General features: G+C 29.7%; 8 protein-coding genes across 14 annotated transcripts; 5 read left to right on the top strand and 3 right to left on the bottom strand.

Annotated features, from left to right (window-relative positions):
- Window positions 1-16: 16 nt before the first annotated feature.
- LOC115246383 (kinesin-like protein Klp61F) lies at window positions 17-5354 on the top strand. The gene is made up of 16 exons (XM_029825167.1): window positions 17-367; window positions 651-798; window positions 907-1056; window positions 1378-1538; window positions 1607-1756; window positions 1856-2092; window positions 2234-2609; window positions 2692-2963; window positions 3098-3237; window positions 3315-3433; window positions 3517-3870; window positions 4014-4241; window positions 4380-4559; window positions 4639-4861; window positions 4928-5049; window positions 5171-5354. The coding sequence occupies exons 1-16, from the start codon at window positions 303-305 to the stop codon at window positions 5225-5227; spliced, it is 2982 nt and encodes a 993-aa protein (XP_029681027.1). The 5' UTR covers window positions 17-302; the 3' UTR covers window positions 5228-5354.
- Window positions 5355-5945: 591 nt separating this feature from the next.
- On the bottom strand, window positions 5946-8890 carry LOC115246386 (cell division cycle protein 23 homolog). Of its 2 annotated transcripts, none has more exons than XM_029825177.1 (8): window positions 8760-8890; window positions 8224-8363; window positions 7493-8148; window positions 7141-7320; window positions 6887-7051; window positions 6560-6806; window positions 6200-6467; window positions 5946-6141 (listed from the first exon to the last, which is right to left on the bottom strand). In XM_029825177.1, exons 2-8 carry the CDS (start codon window positions 8322-8324, stop codon window positions 6031-6033), a joined length of 1728 nt encoding a protein of 575 aa, XP_029681037.1. In that variant the 5' UTR covers window positions 8325-8363; window positions 8760-8890; the 3' UTR covers window positions 5946-6030. The 2 variants fall into 2 exon arrangements, with proteins under 2 accessions (XP_029681037.1, XP_029681036.1); XM_029825176.1 differs by lacking the exon at window positions 8760-8890 and adding an exon at window positions 8454-8469.
- LOC115246390 (secretion-regulating guanine nucleotide exchange factor) lies at window positions 8686-11707 on the top strand. 3 transcript variants are annotated; one of them, XM_029825183.1, is made up of 6 exons: window positions 8703-8896; window positions 9607-9637; window positions 9752-10177; window positions 10504-10761; window positions 10829-10993; window positions 11275-11707. In XM_029825183.1, the coding sequence occupies exons 1-6, from the start codon at window positions 8867-8869 to the stop codon at window positions 11442-11444; spliced, it is 1080 nt and encodes a 359-aa protein (XP_029681043.1). In that variant the 5' UTR covers window positions 8703-8866; the 3' UTR covers window positions 11445-11707. The 3 variants fall into 3 exon arrangements, with proteins under 3 accessions (XP_029681042.1, XP_029681043.1, XP_029681045.1); XM_029825182.1 differs by having other exon boundaries at window positions 8686-8896; window positions 9607-10177; window positions 11275-11705; XM_029825185.1 differs by having other exon boundaries at window positions 8833-8907; window positions 9607-10177.
- Window positions 11708-11827: 120 nt separating this feature from the next.
- On the top strand, window positions 11828-14427 carry LOC115246391 (protein FAM92A-A). 2 transcript variants are annotated; one of them, XM_029825186.1, is made up of 8 exons: window positions 11828-12207; window positions 12298-12399; window positions 12513-12641; window positions 13036-13216; window positions 13359-13583; window positions 13765-13797; window positions 13971-14132; window positions 14206-14427. In XM_029825186.1, the coding sequence occupies exons 1-8, from the start codon at window positions 12176-12178 to the stop codon at window positions 14335-14337; spliced, it is 996 nt and encodes a 331-aa protein (XP_029681046.1). In that variant the 5' UTR covers window positions 11828-12175; the 3' UTR covers window positions 14338-14427. The 2 variants fall into 2 exon arrangements, with proteins under 2 accessions (XP_029681046.1, XP_029681047.1); XM_029825187.1 differs by lacking the exon at window positions 13765-13797.
- Window positions 14428-14516: 89 nt separating this feature from the next.
- LOC115246400 (heat shock factor-binding protein 1) lies at window positions 14517-15951 on the bottom strand. 2 transcript variants are annotated; one of them, XM_029825208.1, is made up of 3 exons: window positions 15520-15902; window positions 15363-15429; window positions 14517-15082 (listed from the first exon to the last, which is right to left on the bottom strand). In XM_029825208.1, exons 1-3 carry the CDS (start codon window positions 15616-15618, stop codon window positions 14994-14996), a joined length of 255 nt encoding a protein of 84 aa, XP_029681068.1. In that variant the 5' UTR covers window positions 15619-15902; the 3' UTR covers window positions 14517-14993. The 2 variants fall into 2 exon arrangements, with proteins under 2 accessions (XP_029681068.1, XP_029681067.1); XM_029825207.1 differs by having other exon boundaries at window positions 15363-15951.
- Window positions 15952-18070: 2119 nt separating this feature from the next.
- On the top strand, window positions 18071-19572 carry LOC115246402 (group XV phospholipase A2-like; the record flags this gene model as incomplete). Its single annotated transcript, XM_029825210.1, has 3 exons — window positions 18071-18249; window positions 18340-18462; window positions 18575-19572. Coding segments are annotated over 3 exons (522 nt in total), but the record flags the coding sequence as incomplete, so codon positions are not given.
- Window positions 19573-20077: 505 nt separating this feature from the next.
- On the bottom strand, window positions 20078-22919 carry LOC115246389 (TBC1 domain family member 20). Of its 2 annotated transcripts, none has more exons than XM_029825180.1 (5): window positions 22239-22919; window positions 21744-21987; window positions 21440-21643; window positions 21140-21377; window positions 20078-21073 (listed from the first exon to the last, which is right to left on the bottom strand). In XM_029825180.1, the coding sequence occupies exons 1-5, from the start codon at window positions 22660-22662 to the stop codon at window positions 20768-20770; spliced, it is 1416 nt and encodes a 471-aa protein (XP_029681040.1). In that variant the 5' UTR covers window positions 22663-22919; the 3' UTR covers window positions 20078-20767. The 2 variants fall into 2 exon arrangements, with proteins under 2 accessions (XP_029681040.1, XP_029681041.1); XM_029825181.1 differs by having other exon boundaries at window positions 21140-21359; window positions 22239-22909.
- Window positions 22920-24184: 1265 nt separating this feature from the next.
- On the top strand, window positions 24185-25918 carry LOC115246396 (translocon-associated protein subunit gamma). Its single transcript, XM_029825197.1, has 4 exons — window positions 24185-24451; window positions 24935-25062; window positions 25166-25257; window positions 25449-25918. The coding sequence occupies exons 1-4, from the start codon at window positions 24322-24324 to the stop codon at window positions 25645-25647; spliced, it is 549 nt and encodes a 182-aa protein (XP_029681057.1). The 5' UTR covers window positions 24185-24321; the 3' UTR covers window positions 25648-25918.
- The last annotated feature ends 1017 nt before the right edge of the window (window positions 25919-26935 follow it).

The following is a 26935-nucleotide window of genomic DNA, read 5'->3' as shown; positions in this document are numbered from 1 at the left end:
GATAGTCCCAATATGGCGTAGCCAATCAGATTTGCTATCTAGCTTTTCTCATTTGCCATTTATACGTTATCTTTTTTTTGCGTAACAGTTGGTAGTAATGGTTGTTGCTCTTGCATGTCACCTAGCGGTAATCGCGTAAAATACCTCAATTCAAATTTTCCAACGGATGCTGTGTCTAACTTCTGGCGTGTAACGTTTACAAACAGTAAATGAATACGGAATAAAACGTATCGTGAAAAGAAGTAAATTCGTATCAGCTGTGTTGTAACGAGAAATATTCGGAGCACAAAAAGTTATTCAAAATGAATGATACACGTAATGCGAAGAAGGATAAAAATCAACATATACAGGTTTTCGTGCGTGTTAGGTAAGCATAAAAATTATATTTGGAAAGCTAGTGTCCTGCTGTTTCAAAAGACTGAATCCTGTGTAGATATTGAAAAGTGTATTAGATTCTTTTTATAAAATTCCGATAGGGTCTCTATTTTTTCTTGTTTAATCTAAATTTTTTATTATTTATAAATATGAATTTAATAATTATATACATACAATATATATAAGAACTGGTTTTTTTTTATTTTTACACTGATATTAACACATTTTTATACTATTGAGCAAATATCTTTATGGAATGGTGTTATTTTTAATAGACCAATAAATAATACTGAGAAAATTGGAAAATCAATCTCAGTAGTGGAATTACCATCTAACAAAGAAGTAATAGTGCATGAAAGATCACAAGGCAGTCACTCGAAAAAGTTTACATTTGATAAAGTATTTGGACCTTCCTCAAAACAAGTAAAGAAATATTTTTTATTTTATAAACAATTAAAATTTTTATATTAAAGATTTTAAGAGCAGCGCTTATACTTTTGGAAGAAATATAATATTGTTTGAAATTTATAGGTAGATGTATATAATGCAGTTGTTAACCCATTGCTTGAGGAGGTATTGGCAGGATATAATTGTACAGTTTTTGCCTATGGTCAAACTGGAACTGGAAAAACATTTACTATGGAAGGTGTTAGCAATGATCCAACATTGCATTGGCAAAGTGTCAGTTATATTTTATATAAAATAATTTATATTATCATAGTAAATGTAACATGTATGAAATTTCAATATATATAATGACTTAATCACTTAATGTAATGTTTTTAATATAATTTAATATAAGAAGAATGATCAAGATTTCCTGATTATTGAATTATATGATCAAATTTGAAATGCAAGAGATTATAGAAAAATAACATTATATGTTTATAAAAACAAAAACTTTTTATTAGATTTAGCAATTTTTGTCACAATATATAAGTGTAATAATATCATATCAAACATATATATGCTTATATAAAATTAATTTATATATACATATAGGATACAACAGCTGGAATTATACCTCGTGCATTGAGTCATTTGTTTGATGAATTACGTATGTTGGAAGTACAAGAATATACAGTACGAGTTAGTTTCCTGGAATTATATAATGAAGAATTATTCGACTTACTCTCCCCTAACGATGATGCATCTAAAATAAGGTAATATCAAAATGGATTTTTATAATAATGAAATGTGAAATTATCATCATATTTGTAATCTTATATAGGCTTTATGAAGATGCTACAAGAAAAGGTTCAGTAATCATTCATGGATTAGAAGAAGTAACTGTACATAATAAAAATGAAGTTTACAAAATCCTAGAAAAAGGATCTGAGAAAAGGCAAACAGCTGCAACTTTCATGAATGCTCACTCGAGGTTGTTATTTTTATTTATATATGTTAGTCATTTATTTTTTAAAAGTGCTGTATTTTATGCTATATGCTTGTTATAACATTTTTAATACCATATTTTCAGCCGTTCTCATACAGTATTTTCGATTACTATTCACATAAAAGAAAATAATGTAGATGGGGAAGAACTTCTTAAGACTGGAAAATTAAACTTAGTAGATTTAGCTGGGAGTGAGAATATTGGAAGATCTGGTGCAGTTGATAGGAGAGCAAGAGAAGCAGGAAATATTAATCAATCATTATTGACTCTTGGTCGAGTTATAACAGCACTTGTTGAAAGAGCACCTCACATACCATATAGGTAATCGACAAAACTATATTGTATTAATAATATAATTTTATACGGACATACATATAAATAGAAAACCTAACATTTTTTTCTTCAAGTTTTGTAATTTAAAATTAACCGAAATTTATTATTTTTGTATCTTATATTAATTAGGGAATCAAAATTAACGAGACTTCTGCAAGAATCGTTAGGCGGACGTACGAAGACATCAATTATTGCTACAGTATCTCCAGCAAACATAAATTTAGAGGAAACATTGTCAACATTAGATTATGCTCACCGTGCCAAAAATATCACAAATCGTCCTGAAATCAATCAGAAATTGTCTAAAAAAGCATTACTTAAAGAGTATACAGAGGAAATTGAAAGACTTAGGAGAGATTTATTAGCAGCACGTGAACGAAATGGTGTATATTTGGCACAGGAAAATTATAACGAAATGCAATCATTGATTGAGAATCAGAGTAAAGAAATTGAAGAAAAAATAACTCACATTAAAGTGCTTAAAGAAACTATGGAAACTAAGGAGGTATAGATATATAACTATTAATAATACTTTATTATAGTAATTTATATTGTTATCTTATATTTTATTTTTGTTTATTGTTTAGCAAATATTCGATGATTTACAAGCAAAACATAATGAACAAACTAATCATCTACATGAAACTAAGGAACAATTAGAAACTACCACTCATGCTTTGAAATCTACTACTGCACTTTTAGAAATGACAGAACGTGAGAAAGAAGAACAAAGTCATTTAGTAAAAAAACATGTATCTACAGAAAAAGAACTTTTCTCACAGGCACAAATACTTTTAAACGTTGCTGATACAGTTACAACTGATGTAAATAAGCTTCAGGATAAAATTTCTCATAAAAGGTAATTACATCTCATTTTATTATTATTTTAATATAGGGTAAGGGATAGCACTGTAATGACTTTATAATATTGATGCTACTATTATAATTATTTTAAATTATATTTAATGTACTTCTCTATATACACACATATAGGCAATTGGAACAGGAAAACGAACATCTTAGTCACCAATTTCGATGTAACATTACAAAACAGTTTCAAGACATGGAAAATAATGTTACAGTTTATTCGCAAAATTTTCTACAGTTTTGTACTTCCATGAAAAATAAAATAGGTAAGTAAAAATTATTAATATGTGCATTTATGTGCATATATAAATGGATATCATAGAATATTGGGCTATTTTTGTAGATTCACAAGTAAAGTTATTCAAAAAGGATATAGATTCGTTAATCGATCATATGTCAAATGATATTGTTAATAAAGAACAGTCAGCAGTGGATGAATTTAGAAAAAATATAAATAATTCGGTGAGTTATTTGCACATACATAAAAAAAACAAGATCGATAATGTAATCAAAGAATATATATAGCACAAATTTTTCTATTTTAGTACACACATTATCAACAATGGTCGGATACAGAAAGAAAATGTTCATCTGACATGATTCAACGTGAACAGGAATTTTTAAATGACACATCCCTAAAACTGACATCAAAAATGAATGATTTGATACAAATTAATAGCTTGCAAATTGCAAACAATTTACGTCATTTAAATGATGACGTATCTCAGAAATTTGATAAGTTACTGGTATATACAAATGAATCAATAAGACAACTTTGTAATCACAAGATACAGGAATGTGACAATTTACGTAAAAATATAGATGATATAAAACAAAATGTACAAATTATTTATGAAAATGATGGTAAAATTATGGAGGAACAAGAAAAGTTTAAGAAGGTATGATCATAATTTGGTAATAATTTTAATATTATCTTATGATAATATTTTACTAATATTTCTTTTTTCAACAGTTTTAATAATTTTATTTACAAATATATATAAACCATAAAATATATACATATATATATTTTTTTTTGCAGTCATTTGAAAATTTATCGCAACAATTTAACAACTTGAATAAAAACGTGACCGAGAATTATTCTAATAAATGCACCACTTTAGCTCGTGTTAATGAAATTTGTGATAGTACCGATGCCATTATTCTCAATGACTATTACAAAACTGTTGGAGAAAATGAGTCTCTGGAACAGAAAATTCAGAACAATATTGATATACTTAAAAGCGATATTGATCATAACATGATAAAGGTATTATTTATATACTTTATATACTATATATTATTTATATATTTTTATTACACCTTACTTACAATTCTTTTTTAAATTATAAAAAAATCTGTGTAAGAAGTGAAAATAATATGTATGTTGATTCTTTCATTCTGTTAGAATCAGGCAATAGCAGAGCAGATTGCAGTAGAAGGCCATAATTTAACTGACGAATTTCAAACTAACATAAACAATCATTGCAATATATTAATGCAGGACAAATTACATGTGGAAAATGACAAGAAACAAATTGAACAAAAGTTCATGGAAGATAATTCTTCTTCTATTGGATTTATTGAAGTAAATTTTTATTACTCTTATATATCATTAAAATTATTATTTTATGGAACACATACACATATTTAACCATATTTTACAGAATATCCATCATATACTAATGGAAGGTTATGATAATCATGTAAAACTTGTAGAAGAAAAAGAAAAGAAAAACCTACAAATGTTTATAGAACTAGATGATGAAATTAAAAGGCAAAGTGAAATTTCGTCTGATTGGAATGACAAGACAACAACGGAATTGAATTCAATACAAGAAAGAATTGGGAAATTTCTTCTTGAAGATTTACGGCGCGATACACCAACAGGTAAGTTTACGACTTTTATGTAGTGCTAAATTTAATAGCTAGATTTATTTAATATCTTTCTTATAGGTTTAACACCTGCAAAAAAAGAATATCATTATCCACGACGCTTGGTCGTAACTTCGCCACACGAACGAATCATTCAAAGGTTCAGAAAAATAAGAAATTATCGTGAAAGCTCTGATGACGAAGTAAATATAAATATCGATTTATTTGGAAATATTAACATATTTCTACAAAATGTCTTATAGATTATTACATAAATAAATATAGTGAAATGTGTAAATGTTAAAATGTATTATATTTTTGTAGGAAGCAACGTTGGTAAATAATAATTCACCGAAGAAGCGATCGCAAATCCAAACGTAGATTAAACGCTTCAATTGGTAATTGATTACATTTTATACTTATGATAATAATTAATTATACATTAGATTTACTGTGAGGTAATAATATTTTGATACAATGACATGATGTAATAAATAATATTAAAGAATTTACAGAAAACTGTTTAACAGATCTAAGGTACATTTTGCTTGACACTATTTTCGCTTTAAAGCGCAAGATTCTTCTCCCTGATTGATACATCAAATGTTTGGGAGCGAAAATAACGTCAAACGGAATGCATCCCTAAATCTACATCCCAGATCTGGATTTGTTTTACAAATCTGCATTATTTGTATAGAAAAAATACCACACAATATAATTTAATATATAAACGAAATATATATATTAATGAAAAAATTCACTGCATAATCAACTCTTACGATGAGCGTCAGCTTTTACGCTAATCTCAGACACTCTAATTCCATTGAAAATTACGTGAAATGACCATATATTGTATTTTTCATTTATATTTGTTAACATACCACGGAGGTAAATAGAGAAAGAGAAAGGAGATTATAAAGCATAGCACAGCTTTCATTTTTTTAATTATCGATATTGTAATCAAACTAAAATTTTGCAAACTGATCTGATTGATGCATCTGTTACCTAATAATTTTTAATCTTACATTATTATCACATCTCATTATCTGGAAACACTAACATTACACATTCAGGAAAAACAATTTACTATACAGAAATGTATAATACAAAATTATTTTATATTTTGTATTTATATACATAATTACAAATGATAAAATTATAGACCATAGGAAATATTGTTTAGTTTATGGTGTAGGAGTAAATGAAAGATTCATAGGTGACAATTGACTCCCAGGTGTTGCATCTGTTTGCGTTCTTTGCTCAATCACAGGATCCGTTTCATTCATATCATCCACCTAGAATAGTTAAATGGAATTAATTTGCCGATTACTATTAAAAAATATTTTTACTTACCACCATAGAAGTTTCTCCTATTCTCTCTGCTCTTTTTTCAGCAATCGTTCTTAATAGCACTTTAGCTTCCTCCTTTGTTTCATCAAATTGAAGACATTTTTGTGCAAAATGATTTGCATGATCTAATTGTTCCCTCTTCAAGTGATACTGTGTAAGATATTTATATGCATGACTCAATTCCGTTCTATCAACGCTTCGGAATTCGTCCATCACAAAGTCTGTATAAGCTGCTGCTGCATGATCATGTTCTCCTAATTTCTCATACAACCTATAACAAAAATATTTAGTAAAAAATATATATACATATTTTTTTTTTTGCCCTGCAATATTATATACACACACATATTATTGAATACATACGTTGCTAACTTTAAGAGTGCCATTCCTTCTATGTCGCCCACGTTGCATGCCTTGTAATAACATTTAAGGGCATCTTGAATTTTATCCTGTTTCTCATATGCTTCACCCAAGGCTAGAACCATTCTACTGTCATGGGGTCTTAAGAGCTGAGCTTGTTTATAATAATAGAGTCCGTAAAATGGCATTTTTAAGATCTCATATGTTTGACCTAAGCCATACCATGCTCTATAATCTCGTCTATTTACCTCTGTGATAAGTTAACAAATTTATAAATGAAAAATATATTATATATTATTGATGCAAACAGAAAATATTCAAAGATTTTACCAATTGCCTGTCTATAACTGTGGATTGCGCCATTAGTATTTTTCATTTCCATAAATTCATGTCCTAGTAATGTCCAAGCTGACAAATATTGCGGATTCATTTTCAATGCTCTATGGAAATACATCACTGCCTTTTGATGATCTGCTCTTAAGCTGTAATAATTTCCTAAAGAGGTAATTTAATTTTCATCTTGAAATACACTCTTTAAATATAATATTGATGTGCTTTCTTACAAAGATTCAATTAATACTTACCTACTATACAACAAGTTTCCAATCTATATTTATCTATCTCAGTAGCTCTGTGTGCCAAATATGCTAATTCAACTTTCATTTCCTTCACATAAAGTAGATTGGAATACGTATCCATGTTATCAAGACAATAAGGATCTTCTTCTATTATCCTTTTAAAAGTTTCTATTGCATTATCAACATCTGGAATAAAAAATATTTTTATAATACTTTATTATGAAAAAAATATTTGAATTATAAAGGCATATAAGAGATATTTAATCAAATAATTCATTTTGAAATTAAGAAAATTAGTTTGAAATTTTTCAGTTGCAAATTTAATCGTACATTCTAGATAACAAATTTGTTAATTCACCTCTTCTATAATGCACTGCAATTGCAGTTTGAGCTAGTACATAACCATTTTTCTGAAAGCCCATTGATTGCAATTGGCAATATAATGCTAAACCTTCATCTATCAGCTGCAGTTCTAAATACATATGTGCCATAAAGAAGTATTTCATCCAATGTTTGGGTAAGGATAAACTCTCCAATTTCTCCCTGTCCGTGATTAATGCAGCCAATTCTAACCATGTACCCCAATGCATAGGTTCTTTATGTATAGACTCCACTAGAACATCTGTCGCTTCTTTAGCGAGTTGCAATTTCTTCAAAGTCACACCGAAAAGATATAAACCATAACCATCCAACTTCAAAGCCAAATGATCTTTTCTTAGATCAGCGCAAAGCAATTTCAAGTTATCATTTTTCATCGGGTCTGGTGGCACATCTGTCATATCGTCCACTTTTTTCTTCTCTCCTGACAGGTAACGTGAATACAAATGTAGGAATCTAACTTTTGGACTTGTACAGTCCTTTGTGAAATAAGCTGCTCTATCATATTCTTTCAAGTCAAAATATGTCTTGGCTAAAGTGTAGGTATCCTCCTCTTGAAACGTCTCCGATATATCCGCAGTCAAATCGTGCACATCCAATTTTACATTTTTCAAGGAGTAGTTTAATTCCGCTAACCTATAATACAAACACCATATATATAAACACGTATGTGAATGCGTAGAACAGTGATATATTTATTTCAGAAGAAACCATTTGGTGGTATGCAGCAAACCGCGTTGAGAACATTCGCTTATCGCGTGCAGAAGATCCGATTTAACTTCTTTAAGATTAAACTTCACGGATTCTTGCATTTTGCCTTCACTTTACTTTCCTATATCATATGTCATTCGCTAGAACAATAAGAATTTTACATAGTGCTGCATATATTCAGGAATAAAAGACAGAAATTTTTTGTTTAATTAATCTATATTTTTCGATACATTTTACTCATCGTACCGGCATCGTTCTTTGTTTACAATACATATATCATGTCATGTATCATGTACTGATGCAATAATGCCAGAAGAAAAAAAAATTCGGCGCTGATACTAAAAGCTAAAGGTTGCTGCACACAAAGCTATTTCCATTCATAAGGATAACATGAGCATATATAGCGATAAAATACTTAATATTTATTAAATATTTAAATAATATATATAATGAGATTATTTGTCAAAATATTATGTATCGGAGTCAAAATGCTCATGTTACCCTTGTTGAACCTAGACAATTTCATGTATACCAACCTTTTCAAGTAATATGCACGTGCATAATATGTAGAAGCGGAAAAATTCATAACCTCTTCTATGAATCACAAGAATGAAAATTTATCAAGAAGAGAAAATATCATCCGATGATGTCTACGTATCATCTGATTTCATGGGTAAGACAATCATATATAAAATATTCAGATTTGCCATTTTTTTTTTAAATTATTGTTTCCGTGTACATACAATAGTTAAATTGAACCAAGTACAATATGTGAACAAATATTAACAGTAAAGGGGGTAGATTAACTTGATAAAAATTAGATATATCCACACATTTTCTAAGTCTTATATATATTTTTTCACATTATCTAAATATTCATTTTTGCTCACATTTCGTTCTACGAAATGCAAGTTCCTGATTTTAGTCGTAGCATTCAATCTTAACCCAGAGATTTTATTTACTCTGGTTTTTAAAAATGGACAAAGATTTTGAAATTTATATTTTAGTTATGTTTTTGCTTTTAATTTTAACTCTGAGTTACTGTATGAAAATGTGAACAATATTCTAAAATAGTTTAAAAGTTTGATTTGAGAGAATTTGAAATTTTACATATCTTTTTCAAAATATCATGTGCATGTGAAACATGTATACTATCATGAAATCTAAAATAAACTTTATCTTTTCCAAAAATAAAGTCAAGAAATGAAAAGTCAAACTATAATTGATGTCGTATATTTTCCATTTCTATCCTTTACCAGTTCAACTTTTTAGATGATATAGTGAAATATTAAAAAATTTAGGATAGAGCATATATTTTTTCAAAATATATATCTTCAACAATTAATTAAAAATTCGATAAAATATGATGGACATATTTTACAGGGTGCAAATTCCCATGGTCAATTAGGACAAGGTATATTATCCGAACAATGTATTTTACCTCAAAATGTTGATTTATCCGGATGTTCCCTGAGACTAGAAAGCATAAGGAAGATTGTCGGTGGTGCTGGGCACACGCTGATTTTAGATACAGATGGTCGGGTACATTCTTGTGGATTGAACGACAAGGGACAAACTGGAAACGGCAATATCGAACAGAGAAACGTTTTAACGTTTCAGAAAATATGCGCTCTCGAACATGAAATGGTTGTTGATGTATGTTGCGGATGGGATTGTTCCGCGGCGTTAACGAGAGACGGCGAGTTATATGTATGGGGCTCCAATCGTTATGGACAATTGGGTTTGGATCATTCAATTTTTTCTACAATATCGCAGCCCCGCAAAATTACGATCGGCGAAAAAATCAGATGTGTTTCGATGGGTCTGCGACATACTGCCATCGTGACAGAAAGTCACAAACTCTATACTTGTGGAGCAAATAATAGAGGACAATTAGGATTAATTAATCCAAAAACTATGGAGCCTTATATTCTTCTAGATACATTCACTAAAGGTATGACAATTTTTTCGCATTGGATGTATTTTGCTTTATAAAATTGAACGATTTAAGGAATTCTAAAGGATTGATAGTATAAAGTATTGAACTTGCTTATGTGTCTATTTTTACTTTAAATCTCTGCATTTAATATATATCTAATTATATATTATATATTTTTTATATTAGTTTTTAGTTATAGCTCTTATTTATTTATTAATTTTACACTTGTTTATATCATTTATTGTTTTGAGTTACATACAACTCAAATAGTTGATAAATATTCTATTGTCCAATAAGAAAACGAAAATGTTTACATTTAATTAAAACACAGGTGAACACAGTTCTAGAATTGATAATGCGGGAAAATATAGAAAATGTTGCCTGTGGTCAGTATCATACTGTTGTCATAATAAAGAATCAAAAGGACATGTACAATATATACGTTTTTGGTGACAACAAACATGGACAATTGGGATTTTGTCCTAAAACATTTTCTGAGACGCGATTATGGCAACCTATATGTATTCCGCTTCCTGGCATACAACTCGATACGCCAATTCAGATTCATACAGGATGGAGTCACATAAATATCTTAAGCAGTAACTAACTTTGCTTCTTATTATATAATCAAATTATTTATATGTAATGAAAATTGTATGATTTTAGATGGTGTTGTTTTTTCATGGGGAAGAAATGATTACGGTCAATTGGGCCATTCATTATCACATCCAGAAAATAGAATTTCCATGCAAGAGAGGCTTCAACATATTGAACACATCCCCAGAATCATTCAACTTTCAGTTGGATCTGAGCATAATGTTGCTTTAACTGGTACTGATAAATTGCATGATAAATATATCCAAATGCATTTGAAATTAATTATGCTAAAATATAGATGGTAATATAGAATATATCAAATAATTATCATTTTTCAATTTAAATTGCATATTTTCGATTTCCAATTATCTTGTACTTTTTTCTAATTTTCTTTTATCAAAAAGGAGATGGATATAAATCTTGTGTTAAGCTTCAAAAGTATCTTAAAATATCAAATATGATTAAATATTGAAAGGAATATTTTTAGTATTATTTGTAATAATTTAATTTTACAGATGATGGCGCGATACTATGCTGGGGCTGGAATGAACATGGAAACTGTGGTAATGGAAACACTGAAAATGTTTTAAAACCAGAATTTCTTTCAGTTCTATCCAATTCTGTTGGTGTCCTTATTGGTGCTGGCACAGGCCATTCATTTGCTGTGATAAAAGATATTAGCTAGTCACAATATTAATATATCGCAAAAAAATTTATTTTTTTATATTTAGTTACAATTGTGTATATAAATAAAATATTTTTGCAAATATATTGCTTATAAACTTGTTATTCGATTGCGATGCAATATAAAGCAAAAACATAGTAAAAGTCAAGTATAATAATGTAAAACTATTTGTAATTACATATTCTCTGGGCTTTATAAAAAAATATAACTTAATTTTATTTTCCTCATATGTATGAAGATAAATAAATCGCGTGAAATTAATAGCAATACGTTTTTTATACCAATACTAAATTTTAAATCTTTAGTTATATAATATTTATAATATTAGTTATATAATATTTATAATATATACTAGCCCGGCATTTCATGCCTCCAAATCTTTGCGAGGGAAACACAAAATACGATTGCTTCGCAATTGAAATGGAGAACGTGGAGTTATGATAAAGAATTTAGATCAGACCTTGAATCATCCTGAACAGAAAATTTAAACGAATTTGTCAAAGATCTATAATCGACCCCCCTGCGTTGTTAGCCCGAAGGTAGTATAGAAAATGCGCGGCATGCAACTTCACCTGCGGCAATTCACCACCTGTCAGTAGGCAACTGTCATCGGTCGCGAATAGGAAGGGAAACGACCGAAATTGTGCTTTCCGCTTTACAAAAACTTTATCGTGGCAAAGAAACTCGTTGCACAGAAAAGTTTATCAGATATATTTTACAGAAAAAAAGAAATGCTTCGAGCACGGTCCCAAAGCAGCGTGTAGTAAGTTGAGCGAATATATCTGGTCTTTATTTCGTTTGACAGATCGTATATATAAGAGCGAATTATAAATAAATCTCTTTTGTTTATTAGTGAACAGGAAGCGAAGTTTGTGCAAGATCGTATAACGGGCGTGGAAAAACACTTTGCCGAGCTGTGCACGATATTTGCGGCGTTCACCAGAAAAGCGGCCAGGTGCTCCTCCGTGAAACTATATTGATTATTTTTCGTCGGCGATATGCGTAAACCTTTTATCCCCTATCACTTCGCGCTCCGTTTTGTCCGTTACTCATTAATCTTTTTTTCAGGTTGCGCGATAAAAGCGACGAACTAGCTAAAATAATTCAAACCTACGCCGATTCGGAGATTATAAATCGATCCCTGAGCGCCGGGCTCGCGAATTTTTCGGCAACATTATCGGTTATCGGCGATTATAGGTAAAACTCTGCTTCTCCATTTCGGATAATCATATTTTCTTCGCGATGTATAAAAAAAGGAGAAAAAACATGTTAATTTATTTGTTATTGCAAATTGTTACGTTTAATATGACACCATGAATAAGTGAAGAAATAAAAAAATCATGTTGATATATTTTTACTTGCATAATTAAAAATATTTATATTTTTTATGTATCTTCCTATATTAAATAATCATGATTTTTATTTCTCGATGAACGAAAAAAAATAAGAGATAAAAAGAAACGTGCTCTAGCTCTCTTTTTTTAAATTTATTTTCTTTCTCTTGTGTATATACTATTTTAATTATATATAATACTTTTAGCTTCAATGTTATTTTAATATTTGCGTTTTTAAAATTATTAATTTACTTTAGAGATGCAGAGGTACAAAGATTAGATGCCAAGATAATTGCACCTCTCTCGCAGTACGCGACAATTTGCAAACATGCTCGTGATGATGTTAAAAGCACCTTTGCAGCACGTGATAGAGAGCTCACAAGACGAAGACATTTGGACAAAGTCCGAGAAAGAAATCCCAGGAATCACCAAATGATAGTATCCTTGTAATTAAAGATTTATTTCAATAGCATTAAAATAATGAAATAAAAAATCAAACTATAATTAAAATTAATAAATATTGATAAAATTATTTCAAATATCTCTTATTATAAAATCTTTAACTGAAAAAAAATCTCAGTCGCAAGCCAAATCGGAGCTGATGAAAGCATCCGTCGAAGTATCCCGAGTAGTAAAAGGATTGGAAGAACAAATCGATTCGTTCGAACGAAGAAAATTGCACGATTTGAAATCCATACTTTTAGACTTTGTCACCATCGAAATGAGCTTTCATACAAAGGCCCTCGAGCTTTTGACTAAAGCTTATCAAGATATAGCGGCTATAGACGAGATGAAAGATCTTGAGGTAAGATGTAAGATTTAATTTGAATTTTTTCAGCGTGCGCTCCTGTGTAAAATTAAAAAAGAAAGAGAATTGTGAAATTACAAATTTATAACACATGGGGTAAATTTATAAAATACTATAATTGCATTATATTGATATCTGTACAAGTGTAGTCAATAGTTGTGTATCCTTTGACATGCAGGACTTTCAAACCGCGAGAGGAGAAATGAATGGGGTAAACTTACTTCAAATTGATATCTGTATTATTACGATTAAATACCTTACTTTACATTTCACAATAATAGCTTTATTATTACCAAATATTCAATATTATATAAAATTTATGGAATATATTACGAATATTATTATCATTGTTTAAATAAAGCATGCAATTATATCGTTATCCAGGAATTTAGAGAGACAATGCGCGTCCCCGATTCCGTTGCAAGACTAGACACAGTGAATAGAACTTCATTTCGACAGGCTTATTCATTAACGAATTTAGCCAGCCGATTTGCATCCTCTCCCATGACATCGCAGAAATCAAGTAATCGAGAAGCTGAATCTGTCGTAAGTGCAAAATTCGAACATGCGTTCCTCTTTATACTGTTCTATTATTAGATTTTAATATAAAAAATTACAGGATTCTGTACAAACTGGATTCACAAATTCTTCTGAATCGGTTCAAGTTGAGGAGTATGCGGACAGTACAGAAGAAACAGAATCAGAATCAATTCGAGAGAAGCCTGTGAGAACTAGGCATAAATCAATGTAATTTCAATTACATTTTTAACTTTGTCCTTCTATCTTTCTAGAGAACAGTATCAAGACACTCAGGATGTAAAATAAAGAAACGCTTCATTCTCAAACCTGTTCCACCAATTCCTACATGTCAGAAGTCCCTAATATCATCTATAATATACCGCATACCTTCTAAAATGAATAAGACAAAGTAAATCTTGTATTACATATTATTTATCTTTCAAAAATATTTGATTATTTATAATTTACATCATAATTTAAATGTCTATAGATACAAAAATTTTGACTAAGATAAGACTTGTATTAAATAATTGCTTTTATAGAAGAAAAGAATATTATATATACAATCGCTTTTATAAAGTAAGGAATGAAGAATTGATGTAAGTTACATGTTCCATTAAAATGATATAAAACCTAATGAAATTACATATACTTATGTCTTTGATATCTCGGTTAATTGTATGATAAAATTTGTTTGATATAATATCAAAATACATTTATAAAAAAGTGTAAGTTTATTTTTGTATTGTAACAAAAGGATGGATATCTCACAGTGTCTGTGTACATTCTTTTTCCACAATTATATATATATATATATATATATGGCTATCTCGGATGCTTTGGATGAGTGATTACTTATAGATTAGTGCACTTGAAAGAAGAATGAACTTATTTATCACCACCTTCGACTCCTGCTTGTGTCATTAGGTCCGCAATATTCTTTTCCAAGTCGTCTATTCTGTTGCCCATCTCATCTAGTGTTTCTTATTAAGGATTTCTTTATAGCAATGATATAAATTCAAATATATATATATGTGTGTATAATATTATTAAATTAATATTATTAGATTAATTAAATGAGAGTATAACATACATATAATGGATATAAAAAAAAACTAATACACATTAATACACAATTAGTTACACTAAATTCTATAGAATATACATGAGATATCTACAAATTGTTCCAAATGTTACTTCAATGTGAATCTAACATTTTTATATTTTTCTTTTAGGTTAAGTGCAGAAAAAGGATATTTCTTCCTATGATCTGGTCGGACATCGTTTGAAATTTGTCCTGCATATTCTGCAGCAGCGTTTGCACCTGCAAAGGAGTCAACGTAGCGTCAACGACCTGTCGCGACGCGTCTCCGGATGCTTTGTTATCATCATCATTCCGTGTATGCGGACTCACGTATTGCGTCAACTCCTGCATGTTCTTCGGATCGGCGCTATTATTCATCCCGTAATTGTCGACATCCTCGCTCTTGTGATCCTGCTTGATGTCGGCCATCCTCGATGTCTTGCCGGAACGGAGGTTGAACGGCTTGTCCGAGACGTCTACGTCGCGGGCGTAATGGATTCCACGATTCCCACGAACGGGCGCATGCGACGCGACGTCTCCATCTTTCACGGTGACTTCGTGACGGATAGTGCTAAGCACCGATGATTGATCCAACAATGTTTATAAACCTTAAGCAGGTTTTCGTGCGGAAAGAGAGAAAGACGAGATATCGACATGAAATGCAGGAATTGAATTTTTAGATATTTGTTTATTCGTTTTCTCTCATTATATATTTTTTTATTTAGTCATTATCATTATGTATTAATTTATTTTAATTTACATATAAAAATCACGTAATATATGAAATAGGAAATTAAAATTATAAATACAACACCAATGCATGTGGAATGACACGCGATAAAAACGAAATGTTCTTATTTATATATATATATATAAGTATAAAAAAGATCGACGTATATATTATTATCAAAAATGATACAGATACAGAAAGTCATACGGATTGAAAATACAAAACAAGACATATATATATTACAAAGCTTTTACTAGCGTAATTCGAAACATTCGAGACGTCAGAGATATCACGTGATATCACGTATCATACGATTGATAAATGAATATCATATTATTGTTTTTGCGCACAGGCTACTTATTTTTATCTTCGATAAAATTTTAACCAATTGAAATTTACGAAACCGAAAGCAAAATAAAAACGTCTATTTATATATATAGGCTTCAAGAAAGGAAAACTTTAAAAAATAAGAGTGCAATGTAAAAGAAAATCTATTAGGGCATACGATGAAATTTTCGTCAGTTTCATATATATGTTTCTCGACCCGTTGGATTAGTAACATGTTTTTGAAATATGCAAATACAGGATGATGTCAGGATGATAATCATCATTTTTCAAGTATAGGTTTATACCAATAAAATGGTGTTTTCTTCTAACACCTTTCATTTTTTATTCCGATTGGCTACCGTCAATACATGTTTTTGAAATATGCAAATATAGGATGATGCCAGAATGATGTAATCATAATTTTTCAAGTAGGTTTATGCCAATAAAACGGTGTTTTCTTCTAACGCCTTTCATTTCAAACTCCGATTGGCTACCGTCAATATTCCTCGTCTCGCATTTAACGCATGTGCGCGATATCAGCTGATTACAAGCGCCAATTGCGTATAAACAATAGCGTAAAGCTGTCAGATGAGTGCCATTTCGTTCTGAGGAGAAATACTCGAAAAATTATTGTTTTATTCGTGTTTGCTCCAGTTTAAATGCAATATTCCTTTAATCGAGTTCTTTAATATAGTATCGATACAATTCCGATTTAATATTTCTCTTTGGAATCTTAAGTACCAAATTATGTTCTTTTCAGGATATACATCTATTATATTGTATATACATTATATTATTGGAGAGAAATTATATCATTACATAAAACTAAAAAATAAAATTAATTTTTTCAAATTATGAAAGAGAGAAAGAAAAAAGAAATAAATAAGACAACATTTTTTATTTTCTTAAAAATGAGATAAAGAATAAAATAAAATAAAATTGAATATCTAAAGATGTAATAAACAATTGTTGAGATCGAGTTTTCAATTTTTACACGCATATAAAAAGCAACAAAAGTTTATTATTGCTATATATTTTCTAAAACGTTGTGACGTACGTATGTATTGTAATTCCTTATCCGATTCTCTTCTACGAACAGTGCGTTAGTGAATTATTAATTACACAAATCGCGAGTATAATCGGGAGGTGCATCTTCGTCGTAATAACAGAACCGATAATTAATATGGAAATGAAACTGGGTTAATATAATATCGTTTTCGAAGCAAGTCAAATGTTTGCCTCCCGATCCGTGTACCATCGTCAAACGTCGGAATGTTCTCAAAGATGCTATCTCGTCGACGTAGATAGACGTGTAACACGGTAGAATATTCGCCATCCCCATGTTGGTGAAGGAGATTCAATTAAATCCTTCTCTCAAGGAAATACAACCCAAGTCTGTTCAAAGTCTTAATTGATATATGAACACTTCTTATCTTATATATAAAATTTATTTCTTCTGTGATAATTTTAAAAATTTAATTCTTTTTTTTTAAATGATTCATATAATTTTTGCTTCCTCATAGAGGAAGCTTTGTTTTCGTGACAAAATTTTTTTTCGAGTTTTCTATGCCAATGTGTTTAGAATGTTCCAAAACGTCGAAAAATCATATTCCTAAAAAAATGTCTGTATGTATTATTGTGTGTGTGTGTGTGTGTGCATCGGTGAAAGAAATTATTTTAATTTTTATTTCGCTCACAAAGCTTCCTCTATGAGGAAGCAAAAATTGAAAAATCCGCATGCTTAAAGCAGCTTAAGCATTGTAAGATAAAATGATGAGGAAGCAATGTGCAAGTTTTTAATTTGCACAACTCTACTTGTTTTAATTTATAGGAGACGACTTAGGTACATATTTTCTTCGTGAAAGTATATTAAGAAATGAACAGATAACAAGTCCAAGCTTAGGATGGTTACTACCTTCAAAATTATTTTGGAAAGAAACAGAAATTTTGATACAATCGGATTTAAAGAATTACACATTGAATAATTTACAACAATATTTCATGTACGGTAGATTATTTATTTAGATAATCATTATATCTCTGTATGCTTCTCGTTAGTATAGAAATATTTTGAGATATATTTTTTCTTATAGAGACATAGGCATTCCTAACGCTTGGGAATTCAAAAAAGACAATGAGAAATATCAATTAGATTTTACAGCACCAGGTGTTGAAGTACATTGCTTATATGGCAGCAAAGTGCAAACTGTGGAAAAGTATGTCATTTTTACTATATAGAAAATTTAGATAATTAAAATAATTACTAGAGATATTAGAGATTTATAAGAGGTAAGAGCTTGTTTAAAATTTATATACATTTTTCTACAGGTTGTATTATAAACCAGGCACAGCTATAGATGGCTATCCTCAATTAATATTTGGAGATGGAGATGGAACTGTAAATATAAGGAGTTTGGAAGCATGTGCACATTGGCAGAAATCACAGAAACAAAAAATTTATTATCAAGATTTTCCTAAAGTAGATCATACTAACATCTTAAAAAATCCTGATATTTTAGCATACATTGCGACAGTTTTAAAAGTGTAACATGGTTATAATATTGATTTTTATTAGACACAAAAGGATGCAACAAATTAGGTAACATTAATATCTTAATATTTTTTTATTTGGTTTTGATATAAATTAACATCCAAATATAATAAAAAAGTGACACTAAATGTGAAAATATTGAGAAATTGATTAAAATTGTAAGAAATTTATTCGAATAATGTTTTTACTTAACCAACAAAATAATTTTCTGTAAAATTAAAGTTGAATGATTCATTTATTATGAGAAATAAGTCATTGTAATTGAAAATATATTTTTATTAACTACATTGTTCATTAAAATATATCATTACATAACGTGCCACCAATTCAATCAGAAATATTATAAAGTAGTGCAATTACAAAAAAACACTTTGTAAATATCAATACTTCCACTCATTAACTCTCTCACCTCATATCCTATAAATATAATACTATATTTCCTCTTTATACATATATATTTTTATACTCGGTACATATGTACACGTCTATCCATTTTTACGTTGTACTAATTGTATGATCTCACACGAAACAAAGATGTAATTAATATGACTAGTGATGTATAATAATTATATTCACGTCAAGTCTCTCCATATTATATACAATAGTGTATGTGTATATTTAATAGCTGATACATAGCACAGTTAGAATAACAATGAAATCCTAGTTCCACAGTTTACAAGTCACAAACCCATTTTATCATAAACATGTCAATGTTGTATTTACATCTTTATTTATAGTATGCAATAAACGCTTATGATGGTTTAGAATAGTATTTGAAAATCAAGAAACGTGTGTGTAAAGTATTATTGTAGGAAGTATATTAACAGATACATAAACTTTCTAAGATTTTTACTATAATTTCAAAATTTTCTCTTGGTATTTTATCCATATGTGCAATTTATATATTTCTCTTTCTCTCTCTCTTTGGTATAAATATCTTATTTTTGAACATGTAATAAACATTTATCAGAGTACATTAAAAATGTTTCTATGCAAAACTACATTTATGTACAAAATGATAAAAAGTAAATATTCTGCAATTTTCTAGGCATTGATATCATTTCATTATTTCTGATACCATCTCAGTATTGATTAAATTCATTCTGATGAATGTATAACACACATTAATTTCACACACACACGCACACATTTGTATGAAATGTTACTGTAATAATAATGTAAATTATTACAACAAACAAAAAACTCATATCATAAATGGTGATAATAAATAAATGTTGTTGAAAAATAAGATATTTATTGATTATAATATTATATTGTAATTTTTTTTTGCAATAATTAACTCAATATATAAAATTTTTTTATCACAGATTGTAATAATGTAATTACAATCTATATATACATATATATATATATATGAAACTTTCATATATATTTTGTTTAAAGTTTTCCTAAACATCTAAGCTGCGTTTCAAAATTTACTTCTTAGAATAAAATAGTGTTTGATTAACCATCACAACAAAGAAATTGTTTCTTTTGTCCTGACAGGTCAACCGAACGCAACTCTCTTCTAAGAAGTAAATTTTGAAATGCAACACTGATTTTACATGTTCGTACTTTTAATAATTTTAAATATTTGAAATAATGTGCTTTGTTTTTTTCCTCACTAAGTTTTTATGTATTTGTGATTCTTTTTTAACATATATACGTGAAAAGTTCAGGTCAACCTCCAAAGAACACAGCACAAAGGCAGCATAGGAATGCATAAAATTCTGATTCTTGTACTCTAAAACAGATTTGCTGAAACAATCAAACTTTTTGTAATTATTCTTCTAGCAATATATAATTTCTTGCTATTTCATTCCTTTATGGTAAAACTTATTTTTACTCAATCTTAATATCTTTTCTCAATCTAAATCATTATTTAGTAATATATTAAAGTAGTCTTTTTAAAAAATGTGTAAAAACTCTTGTTGTAAAAGTTTTTTTACAACAGATAATATCTTTTAATGTCAGTTAAGCCCTGTCGAAGATCTTATAAAGGCATATATTCCCAAAGCTAAAATAGTCACAACAGTGATAGTTTTATAACTTCTGATACGATAAGATATCCTTGGTGTTGACTGGACAATTTTTAAGTTTCGTTGTCTTTCTCTCTCTTGACGACCTGCTTCTGCCTTTGCTTTCCATTCTTGTTCTTTAATTTTTCTCTTATGATCATAATCTTTGACATCATTACTGATAGATTCAGGAGGATATTTTTGATATAAATCTTTTGCTTCGACTAAAAGTGTTTCAAATGGCAAGTCATCAGGTAACTGAAAATATAAATTTCTATAATTATATTATTTTTTTGATTGCCAAATTTTTTTTATTATACTTACCGTACATAATATCTTATGTGTGTGTCCCATGTCAGGTGTAGTATTGAAAATTTCGGTAGCTCTATGTGCAACAATTACTGTACTTAGATAGAGAGGCATGAGTGGAGGACTGCCCAGGAAATAATCAAATAATCTATGTAATAATATCCTGTTTTCTGCATATTTGTGTGCATACCATGTTGTGTATTCAGCCAAAGCAAAGTGTGGAAACAGTTCTACACTAAGGTAAAAAATAATTCTGCAATTAGTTATTATAATGTATAAAAAATCTAAAGTGTTATATTTCAATGTATAACTAACTTCTCTAAATGTTCCAGGAGCGTTGGATGCACTCGTTCCAATAATGCAAATATATAGAATAACTCTTGATTTACTTTTTCCATAGTTTTTTCCATAAATCTTTCCAGGAACTCTAATGATATACTTTCAAGCACATACAAGCCTGCTTGTAATCCCATCACAAGTAACACAGTTGCTGCTATATCATTGTATCCCTGGTAGTAACTAGGTACGCATTATTTTATTTTATATTACACAATAAGAGAGATAAGTTATATAATTCGTATTTAAAAAAAATAATATTTGTGCTCTTAAAAAAACTAACTTTAATTCGGAATGTCTATGAAGTACCCAGCACATAAGCTGCGTCAATTGTTCTTGGAAACTTTCTGTTTCCTTTTCTGTTGCATTCTGTGAAATATGGCTGCCGCTACGTGCTACATCCTTCAATATCTGTTGATAAACCTCATTCGGTATACAAGTATGTATGGTCTCCAATTCATTAACAGGTATAAACTCCTCTTGTACTAATCTCAAAAGTTTTGGCCACAGTATCCTTCGTATATCATCTATAGATCATCTTTGATTTTAAGATTTGGCTTACAAGAAATAAGATTATTCTCAAAAAGGAACCAATTTTAAATAACATTACAAGATACAGTTTAAATAATACTATCTATATTTATAAACTATATTGATAACCATAGATAGACTGTCAAAACTGTCAAAAATTTTCTCAAAATCTGTCAATAAAGCTTGGAATAAGATCATCGTATAGTTCCTTGTTGATCATAATGTATTGGTCACCTTGACAAAGTACCGTTAACGAAGCCTTCGCTACTGCAACCAAGTAGTCTTAGCTCTCCTAGAGTTAGATCCGGATTGGCGATGCTACCGTGAATAACGCTCATTTTCATCCTCTCGCGATTGATAAGAGGATCCATCGAAGCGCTGCCATTCAATTCGCGATCATCTTCGTGAGTCAGCACTACTCCGTTCTGTTGTTTACCCGACGTGGCCGTATCGGTGACATCGGGTATCCGCGGCGCGGTACCGTCGTACCACGCTTTCGTGGAGTCGGGCAGAATCACGAGGGGCACACGATCGCACAAATTGTCTTCCTTGATCGCGAAGCTCGCTAATTCAACCGGTACATTTCTCCTACGAATTTTATTGCTATTATGATTTTCGGTCGGCGTTGACGCATCTGTCGCGGATTGCACCTTTTTGTTCTCGGTATCCATACTTCACTCAGTTTTCACGCGACTCTTACACACCAGATATATATCAGGGGACGCGTGTCATAACACTGATAATTTTGTTAAAGAGTTTCCTTAGGAATCTGAAAACTCTAATGGGAAACCGCTACTAATCTGTCAAACATGACACACGATAGCAAAACGAGATGACACACACTGCCTGCCGATTGACGTTACACCAGAACCAGAGGCACCAACCACACGCGAGCGCGAGGCGACCTTGCCAAAGTTATCTTGCTAAAGTTAGTCATGAACTTTATCATGAATGATGATGAACGGTAAAAATACGAAATACAAAACTTTTATTTTCTATAGTAATATGACATATATATATGAAAGATTAGAGATAAAAGGAGCCTCGCGAGAGAGACTTCGGAACTCTTTGATGTTAGTCATCTCGCTTGCTCTTCATTCGTTCTCGCTCTCGCTTTCGACGACTCTCCAGCAACGAGGATCTTTCCTTATTTACAATACATAAACATAAAATAAAAACTAAAACTTTTATTTTGTATTTTATCGATTTGAAAATAATTATAATGGTTTGATAAGATTTATGCGATTAAAATATAGCATCAAACGCGACATAAATCGAATATATCGTACATTTAAATATATCATACGTTTAAATATTATACATTATTTTTTAATAATAAATAAATATTAATAAATACAAATAAATATTAAAAAAGGAAAATAAATCTTAGAAAATTTGGATTCAAAATTTAGTTTTCAAAGTGATAGAGTGATGAACACTTTCTCTTGGACTACTGCGTATTGTTAAAATTTATGTCAACGCTATCAGTATACTTATGTAACATATAACATTCTCGCATAAAACTTTATAAAGTCTTTGTTTCTAGATTAAATATATTATTTGTAAGTACTCGAGATGCTTTTGTTCAAGGATAATAGACAAGGTAAAAATATTTTCTATGCAAATGTTATTTTGTATTAGAAGAAAGAAATTTATTTTATTTATCGTACTCAACATTATAAAGATTACAAAACTATACACAATAATTTATTTTGTTTTACAAGGATTGTTTTATTCACTACAATTTTTACAATTCACAAGTTTTACTCTAAAATAAATTTAGTTTCTTAAAGTCTAAAGTAGCAGAGAGAAACCTGAGAGGGGCCACGCCGCCGTTTTTCCTGTAATGCTTTCTCTAGCCGGTACAGTGGCGCTAATTGGATCCATTTTAGAGCCGGCGGAACTACGTGGCCGGATCCACTTTTCGGTGCCATGGTAAAACGATCGATTGGTGCATGTCCGTGCTAGATCCATAATTGTGGATCTAGCACGGACATGCACCAATCGATCGTTTTACCATGGCACCGAAAAGTGGATCCGGCCACGTAGTTCCGCCGGCTCTAAAATGGATCCAGTTAGCGCCACTGTACCGGCTAGAGAAAGCGTTACAGGAAAAACGGCGGCGTGGCCCCTCTCAGGTTTCTCTCTGTCGATAGCAATGACGTCTCGCTGGACACGTTGTCCAACGTCGTCCAACGTCGTCATATCGCACGTCTGCACATCGTCTCTTTACGCATGCGTGTCGTTTGTTTCTGGCTGTCGCATCTCGATTCTCGCAGCGAACAGTTGTTTGGTTATTCGATCTTTTACCTGCCAATAAATTATTGAAAATGTCGGGAAAGTCTAAGGCATTTACGAAAGAAGAGGAGCTATTGTTACAGGATTTCTCCAGAAATGTCTCGACGAAATCCTCGGCGCTATTCTACGGCAATGCTTTCATCGTGTCGGCGATACCCATCTGTGAGCGCAGAGATTTATAAACTTATCTTTTAATCATTCTTTTTTGCGTGAACAGACTTATTGCAAAATTTTACATTGGTTTTATGTATGATTTATAATGATATCTGATTTAAAATACAGTTAACTGGAATTGGATTGGTTATGTCTTAGAAATGGATTACTATATAGTAGTTAAATTCTATGATTACATATATATTTTTAATATTATTTATTATTAATATTTACGATGTCATTTTAAATTATCCAATATACATATATATTTAAATCAGAGAATTTTCTTTTATTAATACATAATTTTTAAGCCTGATTTTATAATAACAAGTATATTATAATTTCTTATATTCCACTGTATCATTGTTCATTTATATTTGATTTTTTGGTTTTTATTGTCACAAATAAATATAAGATTTTTAGTTTTCATTACTATATATATATTAACTATATATATATTATGTGTTTAATATATATTATATATGTTTATAGGGTTGTTTTGGAGAATACACTTAATTGATCTATATTCCAATTTAATCTCTTTTGTATTGGTTACATTGGCAAGTACATATGCTCTTGCATTGGCATATAAAAATACAAAATTCATCCTCAAGCATAAGGTATATACATATATATTTATAATACATATTTAGAAATAATGATAAGAATGTATAATTATATAACAATAAAAATATAATAATTTTGTATATTTTACATATACAGATTGCTGTAAAAAGAGAAGATGCTGTAACGAAAGAAATAAGCCGCAAACTTGCAGAAGATAAAAAGATGAGCAAGAAAGAAAAAGATGAAAGGTATTATATTTTTTGTATTTTTCTTTATATTTTTCTGAAACATAAGTAACAAATGAATTAGTAATATTTTGAATTTAGTATCTTCTAAATAATTACTAGTATCAATTTGAACACAGATGATGTCATTCTAAGATTATTTTTCATAACTTCTGCATATTATATGTATTAATACATAATGTTTAAATATCTAGAATTTTGTGGAAGAAAAACGAAGTGGCGGATTACGAAGCAACAACATTTTCAATTTTCTACAATAATGCCCTTTTCTTGGCATTCGTTATTGTATCTTCGTTTTACATTCTGAAAACATTCACACCTGCAGTAAACTATATACTTTCCGTAGGAGTTACTAGCGCAGTCTTAGCATTATTATCAACAGGATCTCAATAATGTATGTTATTTAATTCATATATATTCTACTCAACTGATTTCATAAGATACCTCCATCAATTTGATTTATCTATTTTGATATGAATACAATCATATAAATAATATATAGATAATAAACATTTCCATTTATAATAAAAGATGATTTGCTATGAATTATGTGTTACTTCTATGCAAATTAGATAACATGCTTAAACCATAAAAATCACTGATTTTGTTAGTCATTGACCATCACATTCAAAAATTGTTTATATTAAAAATCATATATTGTATTATATTGATTTTACACTTTTTTTTTTTTTGGAAGAGATGGCATTCAACAGTTTCAGAAATAATTGGAGCCAGCATAATGAATTTAAGAATATTGTTGTTCTTTTCAGACAAAAATAGATTTATATTAAAAGTTTTCAAGAAATAAATAATTATTTTTTATACAGGGTGTTAAAAAATTAAACCGATAAACTTTGAAGGTAAATGAGGACTCGATAATAAACATTTTCTGTTAATGATATTTCTCTCTGTTTTGTTTTGTTCTTATATCATATTCAAACTCTCAATAGAGCAGAGATCTTTAGTCCATTCATTGATATAAACGAGAGAATGGTTCTTTTATTAGAAAATCGGATGGACAAAGACAACGTTCAGTGAGAACTCCGCGATTTGAAGAGCGAGTTTTGGCACAAATAGAAGAAAATATAGTAGTATTGAAACTAAACGTCGGAGAGAAAAATAGTATTAACAAAAAATATTTCTTTTCAAGTTCTCTTTACTTTCAAAGTTTGTTGGTCTAATTTTTTAACATCCTGTACATCGCGATTTTCAAGTTAGTTAATTTGTAATTGGATAAAAACATCTTTTATTCGTCATGTGTTACACTAAAATTTTATTTTTTGGCTGGCTCCAGAGAAAGGAACATTTAGGACAATCAACTAAGATTGAATAATGATAATTAACAATAAGTTTATTAATTTATTATAACTGTATGTTCAAATAGAATAGAATATTGTCCATTGCAACATTTCATAACGCGATATGTTATATTCGATACTACAAGATCAATCGCTGACTTTTAGTTTCGGCTTGTTCTTTTCACTTTATTCATCTATGTTACTCAACTATATTTATAAAAGAAGAATCGGCATGGAATTAATGCATTACAGATTGAGATTGTCAGATGTGAAAAGATAAATAATATTTAAACATCGTGTCGCGTTACTACTTTCATTATTAAATATAACGTGATAATTTTATTCATCAGACGAATATTTATGATTGATTTACATAGACATCA

This window comes from Formica exsecta, unplaced genomic scaffold (genome assembly GCF_003651465.1).
Source record: "Formica exsecta isolate Colony F162 unplaced genomic scaffold, ASM365146v1 scaffold149, whole genome shotgun sequence".
In the NCBI taxonomy this organism is placed as follows: Eukaryota; Metazoa; Arthropoda; class Insecta; order Hymenoptera; family Formicidae; genus Formica; species Formica exsecta.
This window is presented reverse-complemented; position numbering and strand designations above follow the sequence as displayed.